The sequence below is a fragment of the Cordyceps javanica genome, chromosome 6 (assembly GCF_051103115.1).
Source record: "Cordyceps javanica chromosome 6, complete sequence".
In the NCBI taxonomy this organism is placed as follows: Eukaryota; Fungi; Ascomycota; class Sordariomycetes; order Hypocreales; family Cordycipitaceae; genus Cordyceps; species Cordyceps javanica.
In genome coordinates, this window is record NC_139300.1 from 2,704,270 (window position 1) to 2,725,789 (window position 21,520).

At 53.2% G+C, this 21,520-nt stretch overlaps 6 protein-coding genes across 6 annotated transcripts; 3 read left to right on the forward strand and 3 right to left on the reverse strand.

The window, feature by feature from the left end:
- Window positions 1-2,484: 2,484 nt before the first annotated feature.
- V2A60_009258 (uncharacterized protein) lies at window positions 2,485-5,851 on the forward strand (the record flags this gene model as incomplete). Its single annotated transcript, XM_083260525.1, has 7 exons — window positions 2,485-2,934; window positions 3,067-3,289; window positions 3,340-3,648; window positions 3,695-3,719; window positions 3,796-4,401; window positions 4,457-5,761; window positions 5,848-5,851. 7 exons carry the CDS (start codon window positions 2,485-2,487, stop codon window positions 5,849-5,851), a joined length of 2,922 nt encoding a protein of 973 aa, XP_083116651.1.
- An 856-nt stretch (window positions 5,852-6,707) lies between these two features.
- V2A60_009259 (myosin-crossreactive antigen) lies at window positions 6,708-8,465 on the reverse strand (the record flags this gene model as incomplete). The annotated part of the gene is made up of 1 exon (XM_083260526.1): window positions 6,708-8,465. One exon carries the CDS (start codon window positions 8,463-8,465, stop codon window positions 6,708-6,710), a length of 1,758 nt encoding a protein of 585 aa, XP_083116652.1.
- A 2,420-nt stretch (window positions 8,466-10,885) lies between these two features.
- On the forward strand, window positions 10,886-12,460 carry V2A60_009260 (uncharacterized protein; the record flags this gene model as incomplete). The annotated part of the gene is made up of 1 exon (XM_083260527.1): window positions 10,886-12,460. One exon carries the CDS (start codon window positions 10,886-10,888, stop codon window positions 12,458-12,460), a length of 1,575 nt encoding a protein of 524 aa, XP_083116653.1.
- Window positions 12,461-13,053: 593 nt separating this feature from the next.
- On the reverse strand, window positions 13,054-13,755 carry V2A60_009261 (uncharacterized protein; the record flags this gene model as incomplete). The annotated part of the gene is made up of 1 exon (XM_083260528.1): window positions 13,054-13,755. One exon carries the CDS (start codon window positions 13,753-13,755, stop codon window positions 13,054-13,056), a length of 702 nt encoding a protein of 233 aa, XP_083116654.1.
- Window positions 13,756-16,853: 3,098 nt separating this feature from the next.
- V2A60_009262 (uncharacterized protein) lies at window positions 16,854-17,218 on the forward strand (the record flags this gene model as incomplete). Its single annotated transcript, XM_083260529.1, has 2 exons — window positions 16,854-17,077; window positions 17,212-17,218. 2 exons carry the CDS (start codon window positions 16,854-16,856, stop codon window positions 17,216-17,218), a joined length of 231 nt encoding a protein of 76 aa, XP_083116655.1.
- A 403-nt stretch (window positions 17,219-17,621) lies between these two features.
- On the reverse strand, window positions 17,622-20,149 carry V2A60_009263 (major facilitator superfamily domain-containing protein; the record flags this gene model as incomplete). The annotated part of the gene is made up of 6 exons (XM_083260530.1): window positions 17,622-18,773; window positions 18,832-19,315; window positions 19,375-19,424; window positions 19,481-19,613; window positions 19,663-19,876; window positions 19,966-20,149. 6 exons carry the CDS (start codon window positions 20,147-20,149, stop codon window positions 17,622-17,624), a joined length of 2,217 nt encoding a protein of 738 aa, XP_083116656.1.
- Window positions 20,150-21,520: the final 1,371 nt, after the last annotated feature.

Consider the following 21,520-nt stretch of genomic DNA (forward strand, 5'->3'; position numbering starts at 1 on the left):
TCTTCTTGTTTCTCAAACGGCTAGGTAAAAGGGTGGGGGGGGTGTCCTCGCCTTTTTCCAATCACGGTAGCACATCTTCCAGAGGAGTACGTGCGCTGGCGGCGGCGACGACGAGCGAGTCGCGATGGTGGTACGACGTGAATCTGGACGACGCGCACCGCCCATCTCGGGGCCAATTCTGAGATTTGACTAGCTGGGGTATCCATGGGGGTCAGTGACTGAGGGGGTTTTTCTAAGCCCTCCCCCGGTTGTAAAAGAAAGGACGCCTTCACGGCGGGGGGGGAAAGCAAAGTTACACCGAAGAATGGTACGCAAGATGTGAGTTCGGCGACGGATACCGGCGGCTGAAGAGACGAGATGTTACCGGAGCGAATGAGAGAGCAATCATTAGCAACTGTGGTTGGCCTCTCCTTTCCTCTCTTGTCCATTCTGCGTTTCGAGTTCTCCTATATCTGCATTGTTTGCCCCGTCGTGCTGTCGAGCTTCTTTTTTTTTTTCTTTTTCTTTTTTTTTTTTTTGAAAATAGCACCCCTCCCAATTATAGTTTCTTTGTCTTTCACTATCCCCATTCACGACGGATAGCAGCAGCCACGAACAAACATTGCCCCCCCTCTCCCCCTTCCAAAGGCGGGCCGCGGGGACAAAACCGCGGAGCGCGACAGCCCAGGACGCACACAAGGGTTGATCGACAAGTGCAACAGCATAAAAGAAGCTGCTGCAAGGCGAGTCAAGTGTGGCGCGCGCGGCGCGCGGCGGCGGAGGCGTGTCGAACCTTGGCCGTCGAACCTTGGCCAACCCCGTACATGACCCGGGCAAGGGCTCGGCCACCTTGGCCCATGCCTCCCTCCCCCCCCCGGCGACGCCCAGGAAGCCGGCGATGCAGCCCGATACAAAACAAGTAAGTCGAAGGAAGGGAAGGGCAATATACAGTGTACGAGTGGCATGTGACCCCATCGGCGGGGACGCCGCCCAGCAAAAGTCGATGCCAATGTCTGAGTCCGGGCTGGAGACGCTGCGAACCAACCGACGCCCTCACGAATGAAGAGCAAAGAGGGGTTGGGTTAGCCTGGCTAGCCTGGTTCGCCTGGTTCGCATCCGTTCTTCTATGTCCTTCTATTTCTACTGATTCCTTTTAATTTAGGACATGTTTCAGTAGCAGGTCGGTGCTGTTCAGGTAAAGGAGAGAAAAAAAAAAAGAGAACCGCTTCTCATGACGCCACGCTGGGCGAACAGTCCCAAGCGGGCGTTGTCTTGTGCAATGGTCACTCAGCTTCCACCAGCCCGGTTAAATTGCACCCCCCCCCGCTCCCTCCCCTTCCATTCTTCCCCTCACCCACACCGGTCTGCTCGTGGCCTTTGTTAGGGTGTAGGGCTGTGCGATGTCGAGGCGTGTACGCATCCGCGGCCAGCAGGAAGACGAGAGCGCCAGCGCCGCTCCGCCCCCCTCCACCAGCCGCCTGCAACCGGTTGAGATGGCGGCGTGTTCCGCAGTCTATGATACCCGAGACCCTCATAATAAAGGAAGAAGTCGCCCCCCATTTGGCTTAATACGTGCCTGCTATCAAGGTTTTTTTTTTTTTTTTTAAAAAAAAAACCAAGATATCCAGGTGCCCCCCCCTGTCAACGTCATTGCGCTCTGGCTTGGCCAGCCACGACCTCCATTTCTCCACCAGAGTCGTACTGGTATCTGAGAAAGACTCGACCAAATCTCGGCTGCTTATCTCTCTCTTGCGAAAGATGGCTTGTTTTGCTTTACGTACATCTATCGAGCGAGGTTGGTCATCGTGTTGCATACATCAGGGGAGGCGGAAAACACCTCGAGTCAAAACCCAAGCGTCTGTTGTTGAGAGCCGGGATACGGAACTGAAAAAAACAATGCTCTACAACCTATATATATACGGCAGTGATACTACCAGGCAGAAGATAGCTCTTCATTCAATCAATAATTCCTTTGCTGCTTCTTCGTTGCTGCTTTCCTGCCTCAGCACTAGTACAGCGGCTTTCGAGGCTTCTGTAACTGCTCATAAGCTGCCGACATCGAAACCGTGTTGAGGCAATTGCTGTGTGCAGGCCTGCTTTTGCCTCTTCACAAGCGGTTGATAGTTTTTGCGCGTCAATAGATTGTATCCTCGAGGTATACATACATGATGTGCGGGTAGCAAGGGTCTGTATATGAATTCAGATAATGCAAAAATGTATATGTAGATATATCACACCTCAAAATATATAATCCCTCACGAATTGTATTAAAAAAAGTCCACAGCTTCATTAGATATCGAGGTATAGAAAAGCCACGCGCCCTGGTACCTATGAAAATACTTTATACCTCAGTGTGCTCATGTGATGCATGGAACAGTGCCAGGATCCTCGACTCCCCGCACCGTGCTTCGAACTTGGGCATCAACAGCAGATATCAGACGACGAAAAATCATCACTTCCAACGTCAATACCATCGCTGCCACGCTAATTCATCGATAAAGTATGATGAAATGCCCCAAGATTTTCGTCAAGAAAGCGAAGGATAAGTTGTTGAGGCGAAAGCGCGTCAGCGAAAAAGACTGTGACAGAGCTCTACCACCTGTTGGTGAGTCTCCAGCTGGGCCTGAGACGCAGGTGGAAGAACAACAGCCTGCAAGTGATTGCACAGAACAACAAACCGAGATCCGACGGCTGAGCAACGAGACTCTGCAAGCCCCCCATCTTCCATCGCAATCACGAGTATCATGCTGGGCCACATCCACCAAGAAGTTTCAAGACGACAGGCCAGACGATTATCATATGCTACTGGAGATTCCATTTGAGAACGGAATTCAGAACCTAGAAAATCCAGATATCTTGTTACAGTTTGTCAAGCCCAAGACGAAAGACCGGAAGGAGCTGTCTCGCACTCTTGAACAAACCATCAGATATATTCTCCAGTTCAAAGATGTTGCAGTAGCCTCCGCGAGTTTTGATCCACACAAAGTTGCACCAGTTGTTTGCAAGGGATTTTTTGTGATACTAGAGGCAAGTTGTCGTTCCCAAGATCTTGCAAGCCGCAGCTAAGGCGATCGTTTCCACCAATAGGCATGCTTGGGTGAATACACCCTGTCTCGAGAGGTGCTCGGCGACCTCAATACCGTCACCCCGAACTTAAGCTACTGGATCAATGTCGAAAAGTTGTATCTGGGAACTGTTTATGATGAATCAAACAAGTTCAATCAGCTGGAGCCGCGCTTGGTCAATTTGTACAGCGCGATACTAGATTTGCAAGTCTTTTTGATCGGTTGGGTCTCCGCTAACCGTGCAGGTATGACTCGACATCAGCTCTACGCGAAATGACCTCTCACATTAAACCAGCCAGGGTAATCCAACAATCTCAAAAAAATGTGGAATGGAAAGATTTGATCAAGAATTGGTCCAATTGCCAAAAAGCTTGCCAAGACTCTCTAGCGGAATGCAAACTGAAGATTGATGAGCATAGGAAGATCAAAACGTGGCTATCGGACTATCACCCAGATGACGGCCACTATAATGCTCTGAAGAGAACTGGAGTCGACCAAAAGTATCGAACATGTGGGCAATGGCTGTTGGATACTCAGGCATTCAAGACATGGTCCTCAATAGATGCGGCTCATGGGCAGAGTGTTCTCTGGCTTCGTGGCACAAGTAAGCTCTGTATAAATGTTCTGAAGGATAAGCTAATTGTCAGCAGCTGGAACAGGAAAATCAACACTATTGTGAGTCTTCCAGCAACATTGCAGATGAATGCTAATAAGCCGAATTGCAGTGCTATGCTAATAAGCCGAATTGCAGTGCTCGAATTGTCCAGTGGCATCTTGATAGAGCTTCACTATACCCGCATCACCGATTCGCATACTTCTATTGCTCCAGAGGAACAGATCTGAAATCTCTACACTCGTATGAATCAGTACTGCGGGCACTCCTTCGGCAAGCAGCATTCAATCCTGTGACGGGCGAGATCAGCGCGCCTGTGTTGAATGCCTACCACAACGCAGGAGGAAGTTCGGGAGATCTGCGAACCTTGCGATTAGATGACTGTAAGACTTTATTGCACGACATCTTGGAGCTCGAGGCTAGTCTCAAACTGAGAATATTTGTCGATGCTCTGGACGAGTGCGATCAGCCGAGAGAATTGCTGAAGACCTTGCGCGATGCTTCGCAGGACAATCCTCACGCATTGGAGCTTTTTGTTTCTAGTCGACGCGAAGTCGATGTCAAGGACAAGCTTCCCCAAGCCGTCATGATAGACCTCAACGAGTTAAAGACCAGTGGCGATATGGTCAGATATATCAACGCCGAGGTCCTGGAAAGAGAAAAGGACGAAAGAATCTTGCGAGGGGAGCGAGAGGATCTCGAAAACAAGCTAATCCGGATTCTCTGCGGTAGAGCTGGCGGAATGTATCTTATAACCCCTGACCGCTACGAGCTGGTGAATGAGCTAACGTATATCAAGGTTTCGCTGGGTCCAATTGCAACTGTCTGCCTTCTTGAACCCCAGAGACCCCCTCGTTCTCAGCGAAGCCGTGGAAAAATCTCTGAATAAGCTCGACACCGGCTCATTCGCAAATGAGGAGGACCTATGGGCAGCATACAACGAAATTTTCCGCCGCAACGTCGGCAAAGATGATAATCAACGGCTGTGTGCGAGCATAGTTTACAAATTCGTCCTCTGCGGATTGGAGCCTCTCTCACTGGCCGTGGTCACAACGGCCGTGTCCTTCAGAATGCGAGACTCAAGCATCAACGATACAGCCATTTATCTACTGACCCGAGATTTCATTGTTGAAACAGCAGAGGGCCAGCTTGCGTTTGCTCACGTGTCGGTGAAAGACTTTTTGCAACGAACATGGCCGTCGGAATATGCTACCGAAGATTGCCACGCGGAGTCGGCCTTGTTGTGTTTAGACTACATATCTACCCGGCGCGAGGATGAGATCAAAGAAGATACCAGCGACATATTCTTATTGTATTCTTCCTACATGTGGGGAGATCATTGCCTGAAGGCAGGCAAGGAGAAGCGGCGAGAGCTCGGCGTATCCAATAAGTTAGAGCAGTGGTTGGTTCGACGATCAGGCCCGATGACACATGAAAACTTGCTGCCTGTATTGGAAACCAGGTATGGAAGCACAGAACTTCGCTCGAATCCATACAGCCCGATTTTCGCCATTTGCCAATGGGATCTTGTAGAAACTTTGGAGATGCTTCTTTCAGAAAGTGGAGCAGTCGGCCTGGATCTGAATCTCAGGAGTCTCGAGAATGATACACCACTGCTGATTGCGAGCCGCGCAGGGTATATAGGCATCGTTGAGCAGCTGCTGCTTGCAAAGCATATAAAGCACAGGCCTGATGTCAACCTGCGGGATGACCGAGGAAGAACGGCGCTGCAGTGGGCTGTTTTTGCAGAGGCTAAGGGTATCATTGAGCTGCTGTTAAAACACGGAGCTGATGTTGACCATCAAGATAAGTATGGAGGAACAGCTCTTGGTGACGCTGTTGCGCAGGGGTGTGACGATATTGCTGAGCTGCTGCTAAGTCATGGAGCTGATGTTAATCTTCAAGATTATCATGGAAGAGCAATCCTGCGTGAAGCTGTCATGTTCAGGCTTGAGGATATTGTTGAGCTGCTCCTCAAACATGGAGCCAATGTCGACCTTCAAGATGACTTTGGCCAATCGCCATTATACATCGCTGTTGACTCTGGGCGTCAGATTGCTGCGCTGCTCCTCGAACATGGAGCCAATGTCGATCTTCAAGATCAGTTTGGCCGATCGCCATTAGCTCAAGCTCGTTCCTCGGATATTGCTAGGCTGCTGTTGCAACACAAAGCTCACGTTAACCTTCAAGATAATGAGGGAATAACGCCATTATTTTGGGCTACTCTTTCTGATTGTTCTGATGTTGCCCATTTTCTACTCGCAAATGGGGCTGATGCCAGCATACCGGATTGCAAAGGTAGGACGCCACAATGCCGGGCCAGGATGGAAGGATAGATGGCGACGAACACGCTGTGCACTACGAAGCTACCGATACGCTCAATGATGACTCTATTAATCACTGGGAGGGAACAATTTCCTCTCTAGCTCTTCTAACTGGCCTTTTGCCCTTTGAAAGCACCTTTGTATCGTCAGGACCTACCTAAGCACACCAACCACCCTGCGCAAAAGGCTTCTGTCAAGATGCTAGAAGCCAACTTGCCGGGCTGGAGCGGCCATTTTTCTTGCTGCCGGGTGCTCCTCTCTTGGCATAAGCACCCATACTCCGATTTCAGGTACATCATCTCTATTTGCTCAGTCTCTCGCGAAATGGCTTGGTATGCGCAATCAACGTCTGTTTGGCTTTGCATCGACGAGGTTTGGATTAAGCTCTTCTGTTCTCCTCCTGCAAATGTCTCCCTCCCTCATTAAAGTCAATCAAGTTCACCCTTCGCGACCCTACACTCCATGCGCTGCGAACTACTCGTAAAGCCCTGACGGGCACTTTGCTGCCGAAAAAAGAAGCTAGAGTACGGTATTGCTACTGATCGGGCGCAAAAGTGACGGCAAGGGTCTCGGCTGACTATGTTTTGTGACAGAAGACAGTCACAAGCGGCATTGAGCAGAAGAGCTCATATCTTGGTTTTTTAACACTTTCACTGTCCCTTGGTGAGTAAAAGTCATATAATACTAAAACTGAATAAATACAAAGTAATGCTTGACTGACGGGTCTTAGATCAGCTGATACTCGTGCAACAGCCTTCCAATTTGGGATCCCTCCAGCTTCTCAATCAAAAGCTTCCTAATTTTGTTCGGTACCCAGGTAGCCAGCTCCTTTCCATCTCGTAGAGCGCACGCAGCGTTCAGCAGGTGTCTCACGTCGTAGGTCGACGCGAAGACCTCTGGCACGCCCCGGTCAACTCGTGCGAGCTGATAGACTGCCTCCATGCCTGTCCGCACAGAGTACTCCGTGGTGAAGATTGTGTCTCTCGTAGTCTCCGCAAACTGTCCGACGAACGCAAAGTTCTGCGCGCCGGCGGGCACGACGTCGGGCCGATCGCCCGCCCGGCGTGGCATGAAGAAGGACGTGACGTAGGGCATCATGACCGGCACGCACTTGGCGGCCGAGGCGGCCAGCAGCGGAATCTCGGGCCGGGGGACGCCCAGGTGGTAGAGCCACTCTTGGGTGATTTCCTCGCCGGTGCAGTCTTGCATGGCCTTTTTGACGTAGTCGCCCGGCTGGTCCACGAGAAGCCCGTACAGCCAGACGACGATCTGGTTCTTGGGCTGGTTCTTAAAGTGCGGCTGGCGGTTCACGGTCCAGCTCAGGATCCAGCTCGAGTCGCGCACGGTCACAATGCCTCCCGTGACGACTTTTCCACCGAACGGATCTCGTCGACAAATCTTTTGGATGTACTGTGGAATGCGCGCGTCAATGGTCGTGACTGTCGCAGACTGCCACTTTGTGCGGGGAATGTCACCGCAAAAAACCTCTGGACGTCCAAACTCGGCATCTTTGGCAGCAATCCGTCGCCAAAGATCCCAAGCAGGTGCTGGCCCATCCCGTATGACGGCGGGGGTCTGGTGATCTCCAAGGCTGGAGTTCTCGGTCAGGGAGCCGATAGTCACGAATAAGAGGTCGTCCAAACCGAGGTGCCTCCCACCTTCGTTTCCTTTCTGTACCCAGTGAATCCTCGTCGCTCTCTTGCCCTCGAATGTTTTCTCAAAGTCAACGTCGAGCACTTCTGTTTCGTACTGAAAACTGACTCCGTATGATTCCAGCCAGGCCCGGAGAGGTAAAACAAGCGACTCGTACTGGTTATACTTGGTGAATTTGAGGGTCGAGAAATCGGGCAAGCCTTGGATATGGTTCACGAATCGGTGAAGATACAGCTTCATCTCTAGCGCCGAATGCCACGTCTGAAAGGCAAACATTGTTTGCCAGTAGAGCCAGAAATTGCTCTTGAAGAATTCCGGCCCAAAGACCTCGTCGATTCGCTTATTCTCAACGTCCTCCCTCGTCATGAGAAACAGCTTCACCATTTCCTTCTGGGACTTGTCGCTGAGCGTGAACTTGGTACCCGTGCCGCTGTCGCGACCCTGCTGCTCGGTGGCTCTTTGCAGCGATACGTTCGGGTCGCGCTTGTTCAGCCAGTAGAACTCGTCGAGAACGCTCGCGCCGTCTTCTTCCATGGACGGAACGGAGCGAAACAGGTCCCACAAGCACTCGAAATGCGCCTCCATCTCGCGTCCGCCACGAATGACGAACCCCTTTTCGGGAACGTCGAGTCCGTCCAGGGCGCCGCCGGCGAGGTGTGATGCCTCCAGAATGGTGATGTTCTTCCCCGGCATCTGGGCATCTCGCACCAGAAAAGCTGCGGTCGAGAGGCCGGCCAGGCCGGAGCCGACAATCCAAGCGCGCTTGGAATCGATTCCGGCCGGTTTGAGCGGCCTGGCAAATGCTTCATAGTTGCCACTAGAGTAGTACATTGTGCAAGGTCGAATTGTCGTTGAAAGTTGAGTTGTGGATGAAAGTCGAATTCTTGTTTCAAGTTGAGCTGCTTGACAATGAATTCAAAAGCAAATTAAAGCCAGCTTTAAGTACTAGCTAATCGGAGTTTATCAATTGTGTCTACATGACGCAGATTTTTTTTTTCTCACGCGATTCTTTCGCGCAAATTCTACTGTATTCTTCTTGCCGTGATGCTTCGCAGACTTCGCCACGCGGCAGATCCCTCATGAGTGTCAGTCAGAACGAGAAGCAGACTGGCAATCGTACGATGCTTGTGTTCCAAAGCCTGTGAACTGCGCGCCACTCTGGGAAATTCGCCGGGTTACGGATTCGGCTCTCCACTCCCGCCCGACAGCGCCGGAGACTATCGCCGGATACGGCAATTTGGGCATGTCTACCCAGTAGTTGTGTCCTCCTCGATCATGGCTTGCCAACAACAGCGATCGGGCAAGAAGAAAAAAAGCACGAGTAATCAGGCCACTCAAAAGTACGACTCTGCCCTTGTTTTAGCGTCGGCGTAGTTGATAAGTTTGTCTATTGCACGTGTCTGTTGTGAGCATCTGCAGGTGGCAAGATCGAGAGCCGCGGAATAGGCGACGTTTTCCAATTAGGCAATTCTCCCAAATACCCTAAACCTTGGTCTTTAAATGCGAGTTTTCCGAGCCTTGGTATTCTCCGAGCCGACATCATTGATATAGCACCCTACTTCGGGTGCTTGGCCGTTATGAACCAAATCGCATCAACAAAATCGACGACGTATTTCGGTTCTCACTATCGCGGCTTGCCAGGGTCTGTAGCGCAAGTTGAAGGTTGGCAACCAACAGAGGAAGCAGGCCAGTCCCAATGCTAAAACACGCGAAGGCTAGACTACGTGGGTAAACTTGGATACTAATACTGCTTTATTTGTCTGCTCGTCGATTAGTATTTAAGCAGGTGTTTGTTTTTGTCCTCAAGTTTTATCTCATTTTGTAGCGATATTCGTAGTCGTTAGCTAACATGTCTACTACAGCAAATATTCTTTTCGGTTTCTGATTTGCTTTCAGTGAACACAATAATAAAGTGCGCTATGCTGCACCTTGTTACAAAACAGAACTCAATGCATATCTCTTACTTGGAGAAATCTTCAAAATATACAATATACTAGCTAATTCCATCTCATTACACGTGTCGATACAGAGAGTGCACCATGATACGCTGTCATGACTGGTGGAGACGATCGCCCCAAATAGGAACTGTGTTGTCGCCGTCGCCCCACAGTTCAAATGCCATAGCAACGAGATCCCCAACGGCCTGCCCACGACGTCACCAGATGGCTATTGGCTCTACTATATACTTGGTGGTCGCTATGCGCATCAGGGGAGCGCGTATCGAGTGTTGGCGTAGATACATGTAATATTCGACTGATCAATAAGCCAAAAAAAAAGCCACAGTTCATGCCGCATGGAGGTTATTAGACTTGTGGAACGATACTTGAGGCAAATTGACAGACCCTGTGGCTTAGCTTTACCTACAAGGGCAGTTTCTCGCTAAAGCGAGCACTGAAACCAGCTCTCCACAGCACTGCAGTAGCCTGGTTATAGTGGACAGGCCCACTACAATATCCTGCAGCACGTAGTCTGGCGCTCTCACACCGCCCAGTCAGGTACCTGCCTGGGTACCTGCAAAGATAGATGAAAGGCGGTGGGCGTGAACAGGGACTGAATTTTGGCATTTGTACAGCCCGACGATTTTTTTTTCGCAATCCCATTTTTCAGTGATGAAAGCCCCTTCCTCGAACCTCAGCTATTCCTCTCAGCACTGTATCATTCGTCCATTGTTGGGCTATTCGCATCACCTGATTCTCAAAGAGCATCAGCCACACTTTCTCCTGCGATTATCGCCCAGGCAGCTGCCCAGCCACACACCACTCGTTCGGTGGGGTCACGAGCTGGCGGCTCGATAAACAAGGCCCCGTCGTTTGCAAGGACGCAAACCTCCAACAAAGCGAACGCTCAAAGACCAGACCAGAATATTGCCTGGCTTCCTCTTTTCATTTTTTTTTCCGAGCTGGTTTTCACCGAAACTCGTATAGCAGGTCTATACTAAGTATTCGATCTGCCTGGCTCATTATAGGGCGGCTGCTCGCACATCTGCGTCTGCTTGCCTTGGCTTACTCCGGCGCTGATCAGGCGGTGCGCCTACTACGACCCTGCGCATAGGTTTTGTCCAGAGATAGTTTTGCGCTTGGCGCAACCTTTTTTTATTCGGCTGTATGAGCTTTTCTCTCTTATTCCCCTCGCGAGTTCAAGCCGCTGCGCTGTCGCTGCATTCCCGGTCACAACCCGCATACCTCAAACCACCCCACGCTGCTAACATTCCCGTCTTGCCTCGCCAGATGACGTACCCGTCGGGCTTCAGCATGCCGGGAGCCTTTCACAACGATGTCGGCGCGACGGCGGCGTCGCAGCCACTCATATTTCGACCTCCCGTATCCTCGCCCTCACCATCGGGCTCCGCCTTTCTCGACGTCGCCCCGAAACGCAAACGAGCCTGCGCAGGCACGCCAGCCGCCGTCGACGATGCGCCGGCCTCTGTGAGCCTCTTTGGCGCGGCGGCGGCGCCTCAGCAAACGCCTATCAAGGCGTATGCCCTCGCGGGTACTCTAGACACACCCGGAAACGCAGAGTCGGACGCTCTGGGCGACAGCATGTACTCTGATTCCAATTATCGGACGGCCCTCGGGTCGAAGCGGTCTCGCAACACCGAGGACGACGACGAGGCTTCCAGCGGCGCGCCGACCTCGCTCTTCCGGCACGACCCACCATCTTCACCCTCACAAGGATGGGGCAGCGCCGCCATCAACGTAGTCGGCGGCGTGGTCGGCGGCGTGGTCGGCCGCGTCTGGGAATTCTGCAAGGCGGGTGCCTTCAAGGGCTTCTACGCTGGTGGCGGCCGGGGCTTTGCCATGACCGAGACAGGGGCCATGGTGGAGAGCAACGCTACCCTGCCCCCCGCTGATGATTACTCGTACAGTTATCACTATCACTACGACGACTACGAGCACCGAGTCCCGGGCCACTTTCCCGCCTCTCAACCTGAAAATCCGTTCCGTGCCACCGTCGACGACACCGCGCTGCCACCTAGTTTCCCCCCCGCCGCCGCCGCCGCCGCCGCCGCCGACGACGACGAGCTCCAGTCCTTTCGCCCTGCTAGCCCGGCCCCTAGCATCCCTGCTGCGAAGCGTCGACAGACGACGCACGCCGACGATCTCGGCCGGAACTGGGTGCTCGTCAACGACGCCGCAAACACCGGGCGACCCTTTGCTGCTGCCACGCCGCGCAGGACCAGCGGTGGCTACCGCTCGTCGCCCCGGAGCCGCAACCACGCCCCTTCCGTGACCACGGGCCGCCGCATATCCACAACCCCTAACAGCCGTGCCTCGATGCCGTCGGCTGCCCGCTTCTCCTACCGCCCAGAGACGCCCTCTGACCAGGCCCAGCTCCGGCCGCCGTCGTCAGCGTCCTACGCCTCCCCTCGATCCGCCTCCCCGACCAAACTCGCCCCTGCAAACTCCTCCTCCTCCACCGCCGGCACCTCCTACTACACCACCGCCAGCACCGCCTCCACCGCCTCGCCCTCCCAGACGACACACGCCTATCCCAGCTCCCAATCACGCGGCAGCAGCAGTCACCGCCGCAGACGCAGCGGCAACGTCGTCAACGCCAGCACGCACCGCCGCGCCAACAGCACCGCCTCGGCGGCGTCGAGCCGCGGGGACTCCGGCGAGCCGCCGCACAACGATGACAGTCCGCGTCTCGACGCCGAGGCCAAGCACCTCGCCGCCCGCCGCAAGATGGAGGAGCGCGACGCCGACGTCCGCATCTCGGCGTTTAACAAGCGTCTACAGGACATGATCCGCCAGGGCAAGGAGGCCCTGGGAACCACGATTGAGATTGACGACGCGGGCGGCGACGACTGGGTGGACGAGGAGTAGAGCAAAAGAAAATTTCCCGGGCATCGTGAGCGTTGGTTCTTCTGTTTTGCAATCTTGGTCTCTTCAGCCTGGCTTGACCGCCCATCTGTCGTCCTTTTTTTTTCTTTCATCTTTCTCCCTCTTTTTCTTTGTCAACTTTATATACCTATACCACTTTGTTGTCCCACATTTTGTGTACACGCAGCATTGAAATACCGCGTGAAGGACAAATTGCCAGCCTTAACTGTTGGGGAGCTCTGGATTGTTCGACGTTTATTTCTGTTGGTGGCGGCTGCTGCCTTGACTTTTTTCCCTTGTTTGTTTTCATCCGGGCGACATGCTCAAAGATTCCCACTGGAAATACTGACTTGGCTTTTTTCTCTTCCCAGACACAGAGTATAACACCAAGCCGGCGCATGTAGGAACCAGGTGGTTGAGAGAACGTCTTCACGTTTATTGTATAGTCATTGGGATCTGCCATCTGGGAGCGCGCTTTCATTTTCAAGGACCGTATCTATACCTCGCTAGCTTAACAAATACGACATGACAATATAATCAAGGTGCCGTTTCTTGCAACAGTCACCGCTCTATTGAGCAGCCGGACGCTGCATAGTTCACCCCCAAAACTGCAAATCGCCCGGGGTCTCGGTGCCCTGCTCGGGTCGCTTGCGGAACCGCTCGCGCGCCGCCTCCCAACCCGCGACGACCAAGTCGACGACCGCCCACACACCCTCCACGATGAGCCCGACGCAGCGCCACAGCGCCTGCACGACCCTCCTCCCCCGTTCGCGCCGCCTCTCACGCCTCTCCAGCTGCTCCTGCCGCAGCCGCTCATGCACCAAGGTGGCCAGGTCCACGCCCGTCACGGTCGGAGGCGGGCTGGGCGCGACGATGCGGCCGTCGACGACGGGGTCGACCGTTAACGCTGGCGCGGGGCACGAGGGCAGTACGGTGCGCCGCCACTCCAGGACCTCGTCGGGGGTCATTCTCCGCGAGCGCGTCTCGTGCGGGAAGTGCAGCGGGGGCGGCAAGCCGTGGGCACTGTAGGGAGGTGGCAGGTCGTGGTGGTGCTGTGCTTGACGCTGATGGTGGTGGTGGAGGACGCGGGGGTGGCGGACGGTTCTTGTAGGGTCGTGCTGATCGAGCGCAAATGCCACTCGGGTTGATGCTCGCGGCTCTTCGTGTGTGCTTGTTTCGCTGTTTCTGTGGACTGCGTCGCTAGAGGGCGCTTCTGGCTCTGCGTGTGTGCTTGTTTCGCCGTTTCTGTGAATTGCGTCACCAGAGAGCGCTTCTGGCTCCGCGTCTCCGTTGTCCATTGGCGGGATTCTGCAAACGAGTGTGGTATTTGATGCTATTTGATACACGGTATTGTTGATGGAGAACAACCCCCTCTAAGGGAAGTGCTCAAGATGATGTACTGATAACGCCCGTCTTGGCCGCACCTGCCCCGTGTAAGTTCTCTCCTCCAACCCAGTTCTGGGTTGGTAAGTGCCATCATGAGCCGGCTCCTGTCATGTCGCGGCGCGTATCTACTCGAAACTAGAAACATAACCAGCAACGGGATCGAAATAGCGATCATGGTGGTACGTATACACGCATCATCCCTTGACATGATGCGGCTCGTCTACTCAAATTCGTACAATACCAGACCATATCCTGCCGCTTCAGAACATGATGTGCCTCATATTCATACGATGGGCTACATATAAAGCTTTTCGATGAGAGGAGCTAAAAATAAAAGTGCACTTCTGCCTCATACCGCAGTTGAGACATTACTACGGCCGACAGATGTTCCAACAGCGAGGGCACCGATGTCTCACCCTTTCCCCTGCCAAATTTTCCTCTTAAACGAATGCAGGCTGCAGCCCGCATCATCCATCCCCCCGATGCCATCGGGTTATGTGCTGCTTGACCGCGGAAAGTTGGCGCATGCTTTTGCCCGGTACGAGGTGGGTAAAAAGGGCGACAGTCCGACGACCGCAAGTCCAACTGTCGCGGCAATGCTACCCACGCTGGGAAGGGAGTACCAAATTCAACTGCCACGGCCAAGCCGCGGCCAAGAACGCCGGCGAGTCGTTTGGTATGCTCTCGGGGGTTCCAACCTAAACGGGTAGTCTCGCGCCGGTCGCTACCTTGATCGAGAGCGAGGCATAACTACTAGCTAGTTACGGTTCCGGTGCTGGCGACTTCACGCCATCTTTCATGTAACACAAGCGTGGTGTTTCCTTTGCAAACCAAATCTCTGTGCCTACATCATTCATCCCAAGAAGGTACGCAGAGAATCCGGAAGAACTGGGGTGGTGACCGGGTCGATGGCCGGGGGCGGGGTCGCTTCGGCATGGCGGCCCCGTCGAGGTGGCGCGAGCCAAGGCGGCGGCGGGCATGGTGCGTGGAGATCAGTATTATGCACTCTCTGCCTCCTTGCAGAAACGAGATTCTCCGTCGGAGCCGGTTCTAGAGGAAGCAAGTGCAATGTCTCTCGTCCCACGGGGATACTGAGTAGCTGCATGTATCTGGCAGCGGAGGGCGATGAAAAGATGTCGTCCAGCCCACCCCCGATCGGGTTTGCCGCAGGGATCAGAGCAGGAGACGGAGGCGCGTCCGAGTCCATTCGTCTCAACAAAACCTCATTCATCAGCAAGGCGACTACTTACCGGTATGATAACGCAGCGCACATATGACCCACGAGGCTGCCTCTAGCTCCTCAGCTGAGCCCAAGAGTCGAGTTCCGACAGCCTTTGGTCATTTCTAGCACCCGTAATAAATGTCGCCGGGGGATGGGCACATGTGCCTGTCAGGCTGTCAAGGAGCGCAGGGGTATATAACAGGGCCGTTTCAACTGAGACTGGACAATTCTAGACTTTCTTCGCGATCGGGAGACACGGGTGACTAATCGACGTTAGGGGGAGGGGCGGGGGTGACTTGAAATGAAAGCTCTTTGTCGAAGCACGCCGGCCATGTGGTAGCTTGGACGGAGGAGGCAAGGACTCTGTTTTCTGGTCTCACAAGCAAGCAACGAAGGGGGAGGGGGGGGGGGGCATCAGTCCAGTGAGTGGCGCGCGTTTGGCGCAGAAGAGTACTGAGTACTCAGTAAGTAGCAGGGAGGGCACTTGGGATGGGAGGAGAAGGAGAAAAAGCAAAGAATGGCATTCCTGTCCGTCACCCAAATTTCCACGAGGGCTTAAAATAGAATCGGAACTACTCGACTAGTCGGACGCAGGGGGAGCCTCGCCAGTCGGCGCAAAAAAGAAGTCCAATGTCTTGCCCCATTTTCCACCTGCTTTATTACCAGTAGCCGTTTTCTGCCATGAATGTCTTGCCAAGGTTGAAGAGTTGCGTGATTTTGAAGTTGGACAAAAAAAAGAAAAAGAACAAGAAGCGACGACTGGAACAAGTTGATAGAGTCTCCTCTGCATATCTAGGTAGCTATAATGGGCGCAAGTGTTGTCTTGTTGATGAGCGTAAAAGGACGGGAGTAAAAGGAAGACTTGCTAGAAAAGGGAGATAGTTTACCAACTTTGAGCCTAAGAAAAAAAAGACTCGGGATAATACAAATTTCCTAGAGTTATGGAGGAGGAGAGAGTCTTCTCCCCCAGCCCATGTCGGTCGTGTCCTCGCACCACAAAAAGCCAACAAACTGGTTAGTAGTTACATGCCAGCATCCTTTCTCGGCATCTCAAGTCTTTTGTGCGTGTAATAAGACGGCGTGGCGCACTCCTCCACTTACCTGGGAAGAAGAAGAAAAGACACAACAACAACGAAATGGTGCCGAGCCTCGAATGTTTCTTGTCAGCTCAACTTTTTTTTTTCTTTTCCTTCTTCTTCTTCTTTAATTCCTTCTCAGCGCGTCGTCGGATCCATCGTGCTCGAGCGCGAGCGGCGCGTGGACTCGCTCCAATTGTCTCACTTACAACCCCATCATCCAAGACACTTTGTAATCTCCCTTGTCCGCCTCAATACACTATTACACACACACACACTTGTGCCTGAGTTATTCGCTACTGCAGGATCTAAGACAAATGTCTAGTCTTTCATTTCTTCTCAGGGCTCCTCTCTTTCCCCCTCTCCGCCCGCCCCCGCCTCTCTCTCTCTCTTCTCTGTCTCTTGTCTCTGGCCCCCCCTACTAGATAAGTAGTTGTCCCATCCGCCCCCCGGATTGACGGGATATGGTTTTTGTCGCCGAAATCTTTTACAACGCCCTTGTCGTCGCTGATCATTTCGAACTTGTCTTCCACATCTCACACAAATTTCAACATCACAATGAAGGTGAGAATGAGCCCTCCGTCAACCCTCTTTATGACTAGAACGCGACAACGACACCAAAGAGAAAATACCAGCCCGTCACCTCGTCACTCAGTTTAACACCAACAAACAAATAAAATGAGAGGGGAAAAAACGTCAAAAATGCTACAATATGCTAATGGTCAAAAATCTTCTTCACCCCGAAAAGGTCTCATTCACCCTCGTCGTCGCCGCCGCCCTCGGCGCCATCGCCTCGCCCGTCGACCACGTCATCCACCGCCGCTTCACCTGCGATAAACGCCTCGACGGCTACTGCCACGCCTCCAATGTCAACTCGTACTGCGAAAACGGCGAGTTCCGCTCCAAGGCCTCCGAGACGTGCAGCGGCTACTGCAGGTATGTTTTGCCTCGTTGGGAGAGGGGAGAGGGGGGGTGGGGGGCATCCATCTTTGCTTTCTTTCAAATTGAATCTTGTGCTGCCTTGTTACGAATCCTTGCCGAAAAGTTTTGCTAATCAGAATATTTTACAGATGCTAAAATGAAGCAAGCTGTCTAGCTCGTGAAAATGGAGGGCGAGAGAGAGAGAGAGAGAGAGAGAGAGGCCCGGCACGAGAAAGAGTTTGCCCGCCAACTGTATCAAGCTGAAAGAGACTACGACTTTCAATCTTTCATTTTTTTTCCTTCTTGTTCAATGTTTGATGGTCTATCATGGGTGGGCGTCTTCATATCCAGCCTGCTACGGGACCAGCCTTTTGTTTTGCGCCATGCTTGTTCAAGTTTTGTATTCATGTAAAAAAAAACCCCGCGGCCTTACTGTTTCTTAATCGAATTCAAAAATATTGAAAAAAAAAAGAATCAAAATAACAAGGGTAATCGCTTCAAGTCTAAAATGCCTTTCCATACACGCCGTTACTCGTACGTGTTGACTACACATGACTCGTTAATTCCGTAGCAGCATACCTACGTCCTGTAACTCTGAAGAAGGCGCAGTGCGTCCTCGATCAATGCGACCCCAACCCGCGCCCCAGGTCGGAGCTTCACCGTTTCCACCTCGCAATGTGGTCATCGCGCCAGCATGACCATTTGTCCCTCGTACATAGGCTGTCTCGTCCGACGCGTCATCCCGCTGCGCCCCAGTGCCACCATCGCGACGCATCATCATGGCGATATCTTCACTGTCTGCCCTACTGTGCCCTTTGCGCTTCCCAAAATGTCCGAGGATGCGCCATTGTGAAGATTTTGTGTTCTCAGTCGTCTCAGTCGATGCCCCGACCATTTGAGGCGACGCCATGATCCCGAGGCGAGGCGACTGGTGATGGCTGCCATGGCGGCTACCACCCCAGCATAGAGAACGCCGATTAAACCCGGCAGGCTGGCCCGCCCCGCAGAAACCAAGAAGTTCTTTCGGGTGCCACCACGGCCGTGGTAGGCGGAACGCCTTGACACTGCCATTACAGCCGTCGTTGTAGCTCGTGTGCGGCTCGCCAGAGAGCTCTTCCAGTGTGATGCCCTTCGTTTCCGGAATCAGTAGCGATACCAGGGTGCCAAGTAACATGAACAACGCGTAGAGTTGCATGAGACGGGTGAGAGACGACGAGCAATCGTCTCCCGTACAATTTGCAGCTGCCGCCGACCCCCTTTGTTGCAGAATCGGGATGCTGATGACCTGCGCCACAATGGCGCCAATCTTGCCCATGGCTGCGCAGATGCCGTGTGCCGTGGCGCGATACCGTGTCGGGAAGCATTCGGCCGGCAGAATAAAAGTCGTCGTGTTGGGACCGGCGTTGAAAAGAAACTGGCCGACAATGTAGAGCGCAAGCCTGGATCCCTCGGTGAGAGCATTCGCCGCGAAGCCGAGTATGCAAAAGACGACAGTGAGGAGCAGGAAGCCAAACACTTGAAGAGGTTTCCTCCCAATTGTATCCACTGTCATTATAGCGGTCCAGTATCCTGGTAACGAGCCAGCGCTGGTCAGGATGATGAGGCCCAGAGCCTGATTCCGCAGCTTGTGGTACAATGTTTGGCCAGTGGCGTACCCGATGGCGTGTAGAACAACCGTAGTGTTCAGCCCCAATCCGTAAAAAGCAAGATCCTGTACAGCTGCATTAGTCGCAAGGAGTCTATTGAAAAGGGGGGCACACAGCACTCACAAGAAAGAACCATGACAGAGTGGTTCCAATTAGGGCTCGTAAGTTGTGTGGTTTTAGAAAGAATTCTTTGGCGTCTGCCCAAGAAGCCTTGGGCACGGACAAGGCTGAAGGCTGGAGATGATTATTGCTGGTAGAAACATTGTCTTTCGGCCGACTGCTGGATACGTAGGCTCGAATATCGGCGTCTGCTCTGTCGACGTCGTGTTGTACATCAAAAGTATATCGAGGAGTTTCGGGAATGGTAATTCTGTAATACATGGCGAGGCATGCCGGGATCGCGCCAACACCGACAATGATGCGCCAGGAGCGATCGGCGGCCATGCGACATGCGGCATCACACGGGCCGCTGGGGCCGATACCGTCGTACGCGTCTTGGAAAATGACAGCCGTAATGAGACCGACTACAGCAGCCATGAGTTGGCCGAGGCCTTGCATGGAAAAAACGGCTGCCACCAGACCGCCGCGCCATCGAGTTGGCGCAAATCTGAAATTTTGAGCATTTAGTCTCATGAGGGTACATTGAGAGGCCAACAGTCTACTTACTCTGAACTGATGACGCTGGCAAGAGGGTAGTCACCTCCAACTCCGATGCCCTACCGAAAATTAGTCTCCAGATAGATGCCACACAGCTCGAATGTACTGCACGCACCAATAACACGCGCCAGAATATTAATACACCTGGGCCGCTCATGGAAGGGCTCCCGGAAGCAATCGCGGAGCTGAACATTGTGAATAAGACGAGGCCGAGTTCGATGCCGTACATGCGACGGCGGCCGTATTTACTAGGAAGCGTCAGCCCGGAACGTATGAGTGGCGCGATACATTACGTACTCGGCAAGCAACCCGAACAAGATCATTCCTATGACGATTCCGGCGCTTGTAGAGCCCTTCAAGGCCTGGTTCATGGCCACCGGCAAAGTACCACTGCCAGTGCCATCTTGGCTGTAATAGACCAGACCCACCAAGGGGCCGACGAAGTTGATGGCAAAGATACTGTAGGAATCCAAAAGGAATCCAGCACCGGCGACGAGAACAGCTCGAACGTCTATCGAGTTGAGTTTTTTGTTTGTTAGCACTCTATTTTCATACTTGGTCTGCCCTGTTCGGCAGCGAGCCATCCGGATCGGCACGTACGGCATGTTCCGAATGGAACCTTGTCAACGTCTGAGAGCGCAAGTCGACGGCGCAAGTTGGCATCCGCAATGTGAGAGTAGTCATTGTAGTAGTTGTGAAATGCTCTGTTGCCGCCTCGCGAGTATAACGGGTTGATCGACGCCTGCGCCGGTGGCGGGAGTATGTGGTCGGAGGACTCGGGCATGGCGATTTCTGTTCGGCGAGCGTTTGCGTGCCGGCCCCGACGCCTGCACGGGAGGAGGCCCTTCTATCAACGGGGGAAAGCTGCTTTGTATGGGAGGAATGCGTAGTTGAGCGGCTGGGAAGCGTGACACATGTCGTTATATTCGCGAGATTTCTCTTGTCAGGGTTCTCTTTGCTCCTGGTGGGCAAACGACTCGCAGTTGCGACTAATGAGACATGGGTAGGCCGACTTGGCTGCGGGTCGATATGCGGGACGCGGTTTCCGTTCAATTGCCGAAGCGTGGCCAGCAGCGTATTGGAGAATAAAAGGCTGGCCTGAGAAGGAAGAGGTTGTCCGATTCGACTTGCTGTCGGGCGCAGAGGCTGCAAGAGTCTGGGGGTGAAATGTCGTAATGGAAGAGGGAAAACGAGGCGATGCAGGCAGAGAGAGAGAGTGACAGGGTAGGTAAGAAAGCCAGCAGAAGAATAAGGCGAGGCTCCAGCGGCAAAGCCCGCCGAAACAGACAACCGAACAGCGAAGAGCCTATTGAAGGGCTGCCGATGTACTTCGCCACCCAGCTAAGGCAAGCAGATACAAGTATACCTTGCGAGACCTCACTGTTACCAGTACTGATATAGGCAGCCCGCTATCTTATCGGTCCGTCCAAGTCTGGCCCTTATGCGGCTCGCATAGAGGTAGCTTGGCCTCTCGCGTCCAGCAGTCGCATCAAAGATGAATGTTTTAGGCTTCTGCTGAAAACTGGGAAATTCTAAACTCAAGGTTTCTCGGGTTCCCAGCAGTCGGCATACTGCGGCGGGGGGGTCGCGGTCTCATATTAAGCAGCATAGTCACAGCCTCTTGCGCCATTCCGTCTAGGGTGCCAGAAGAGAAGGGAGGGGGCCGGCGATCTCTCCATATTCTTCAACTCGGCCAACCAGCTAACAGTGGCTTGCAACTTTGCAAGGGGCTCATGGGCTTAAAAAAAACAAGTCGCCCCAAGCCCCTGTTACAAGACAGAAATTCAATCACTCATGGCCCGTTGACCCATTCGCCCACGAGTCTAGGTTCAGGCGAACAGAGTAGCGCCGTTTCCCCCACGTGCGTCACCATCGCTGCCAAAACTTGGAGAGAAAATATCGATAAAGTAAATAAAATGAAAAACCGTCTCGCCTCGTCTCTACCCCCCCTTGGCCATGATTATGTGATTAGGCAGCCGGGCCAGCGCCACAAAAGAAGCATCCATCCGACCCAGCAAGCCTCTCAGCAGCAGACCAGACCCCCAAGACCCTTCCTCCTCTCTCCCTCGCGTACCAGTGCCTGACACGGAAACCCGACCCGTCGCCTTCTAGAAATTCTAGAAGGCTGGCCAGTAATCCGTACTCCGTACGGAGT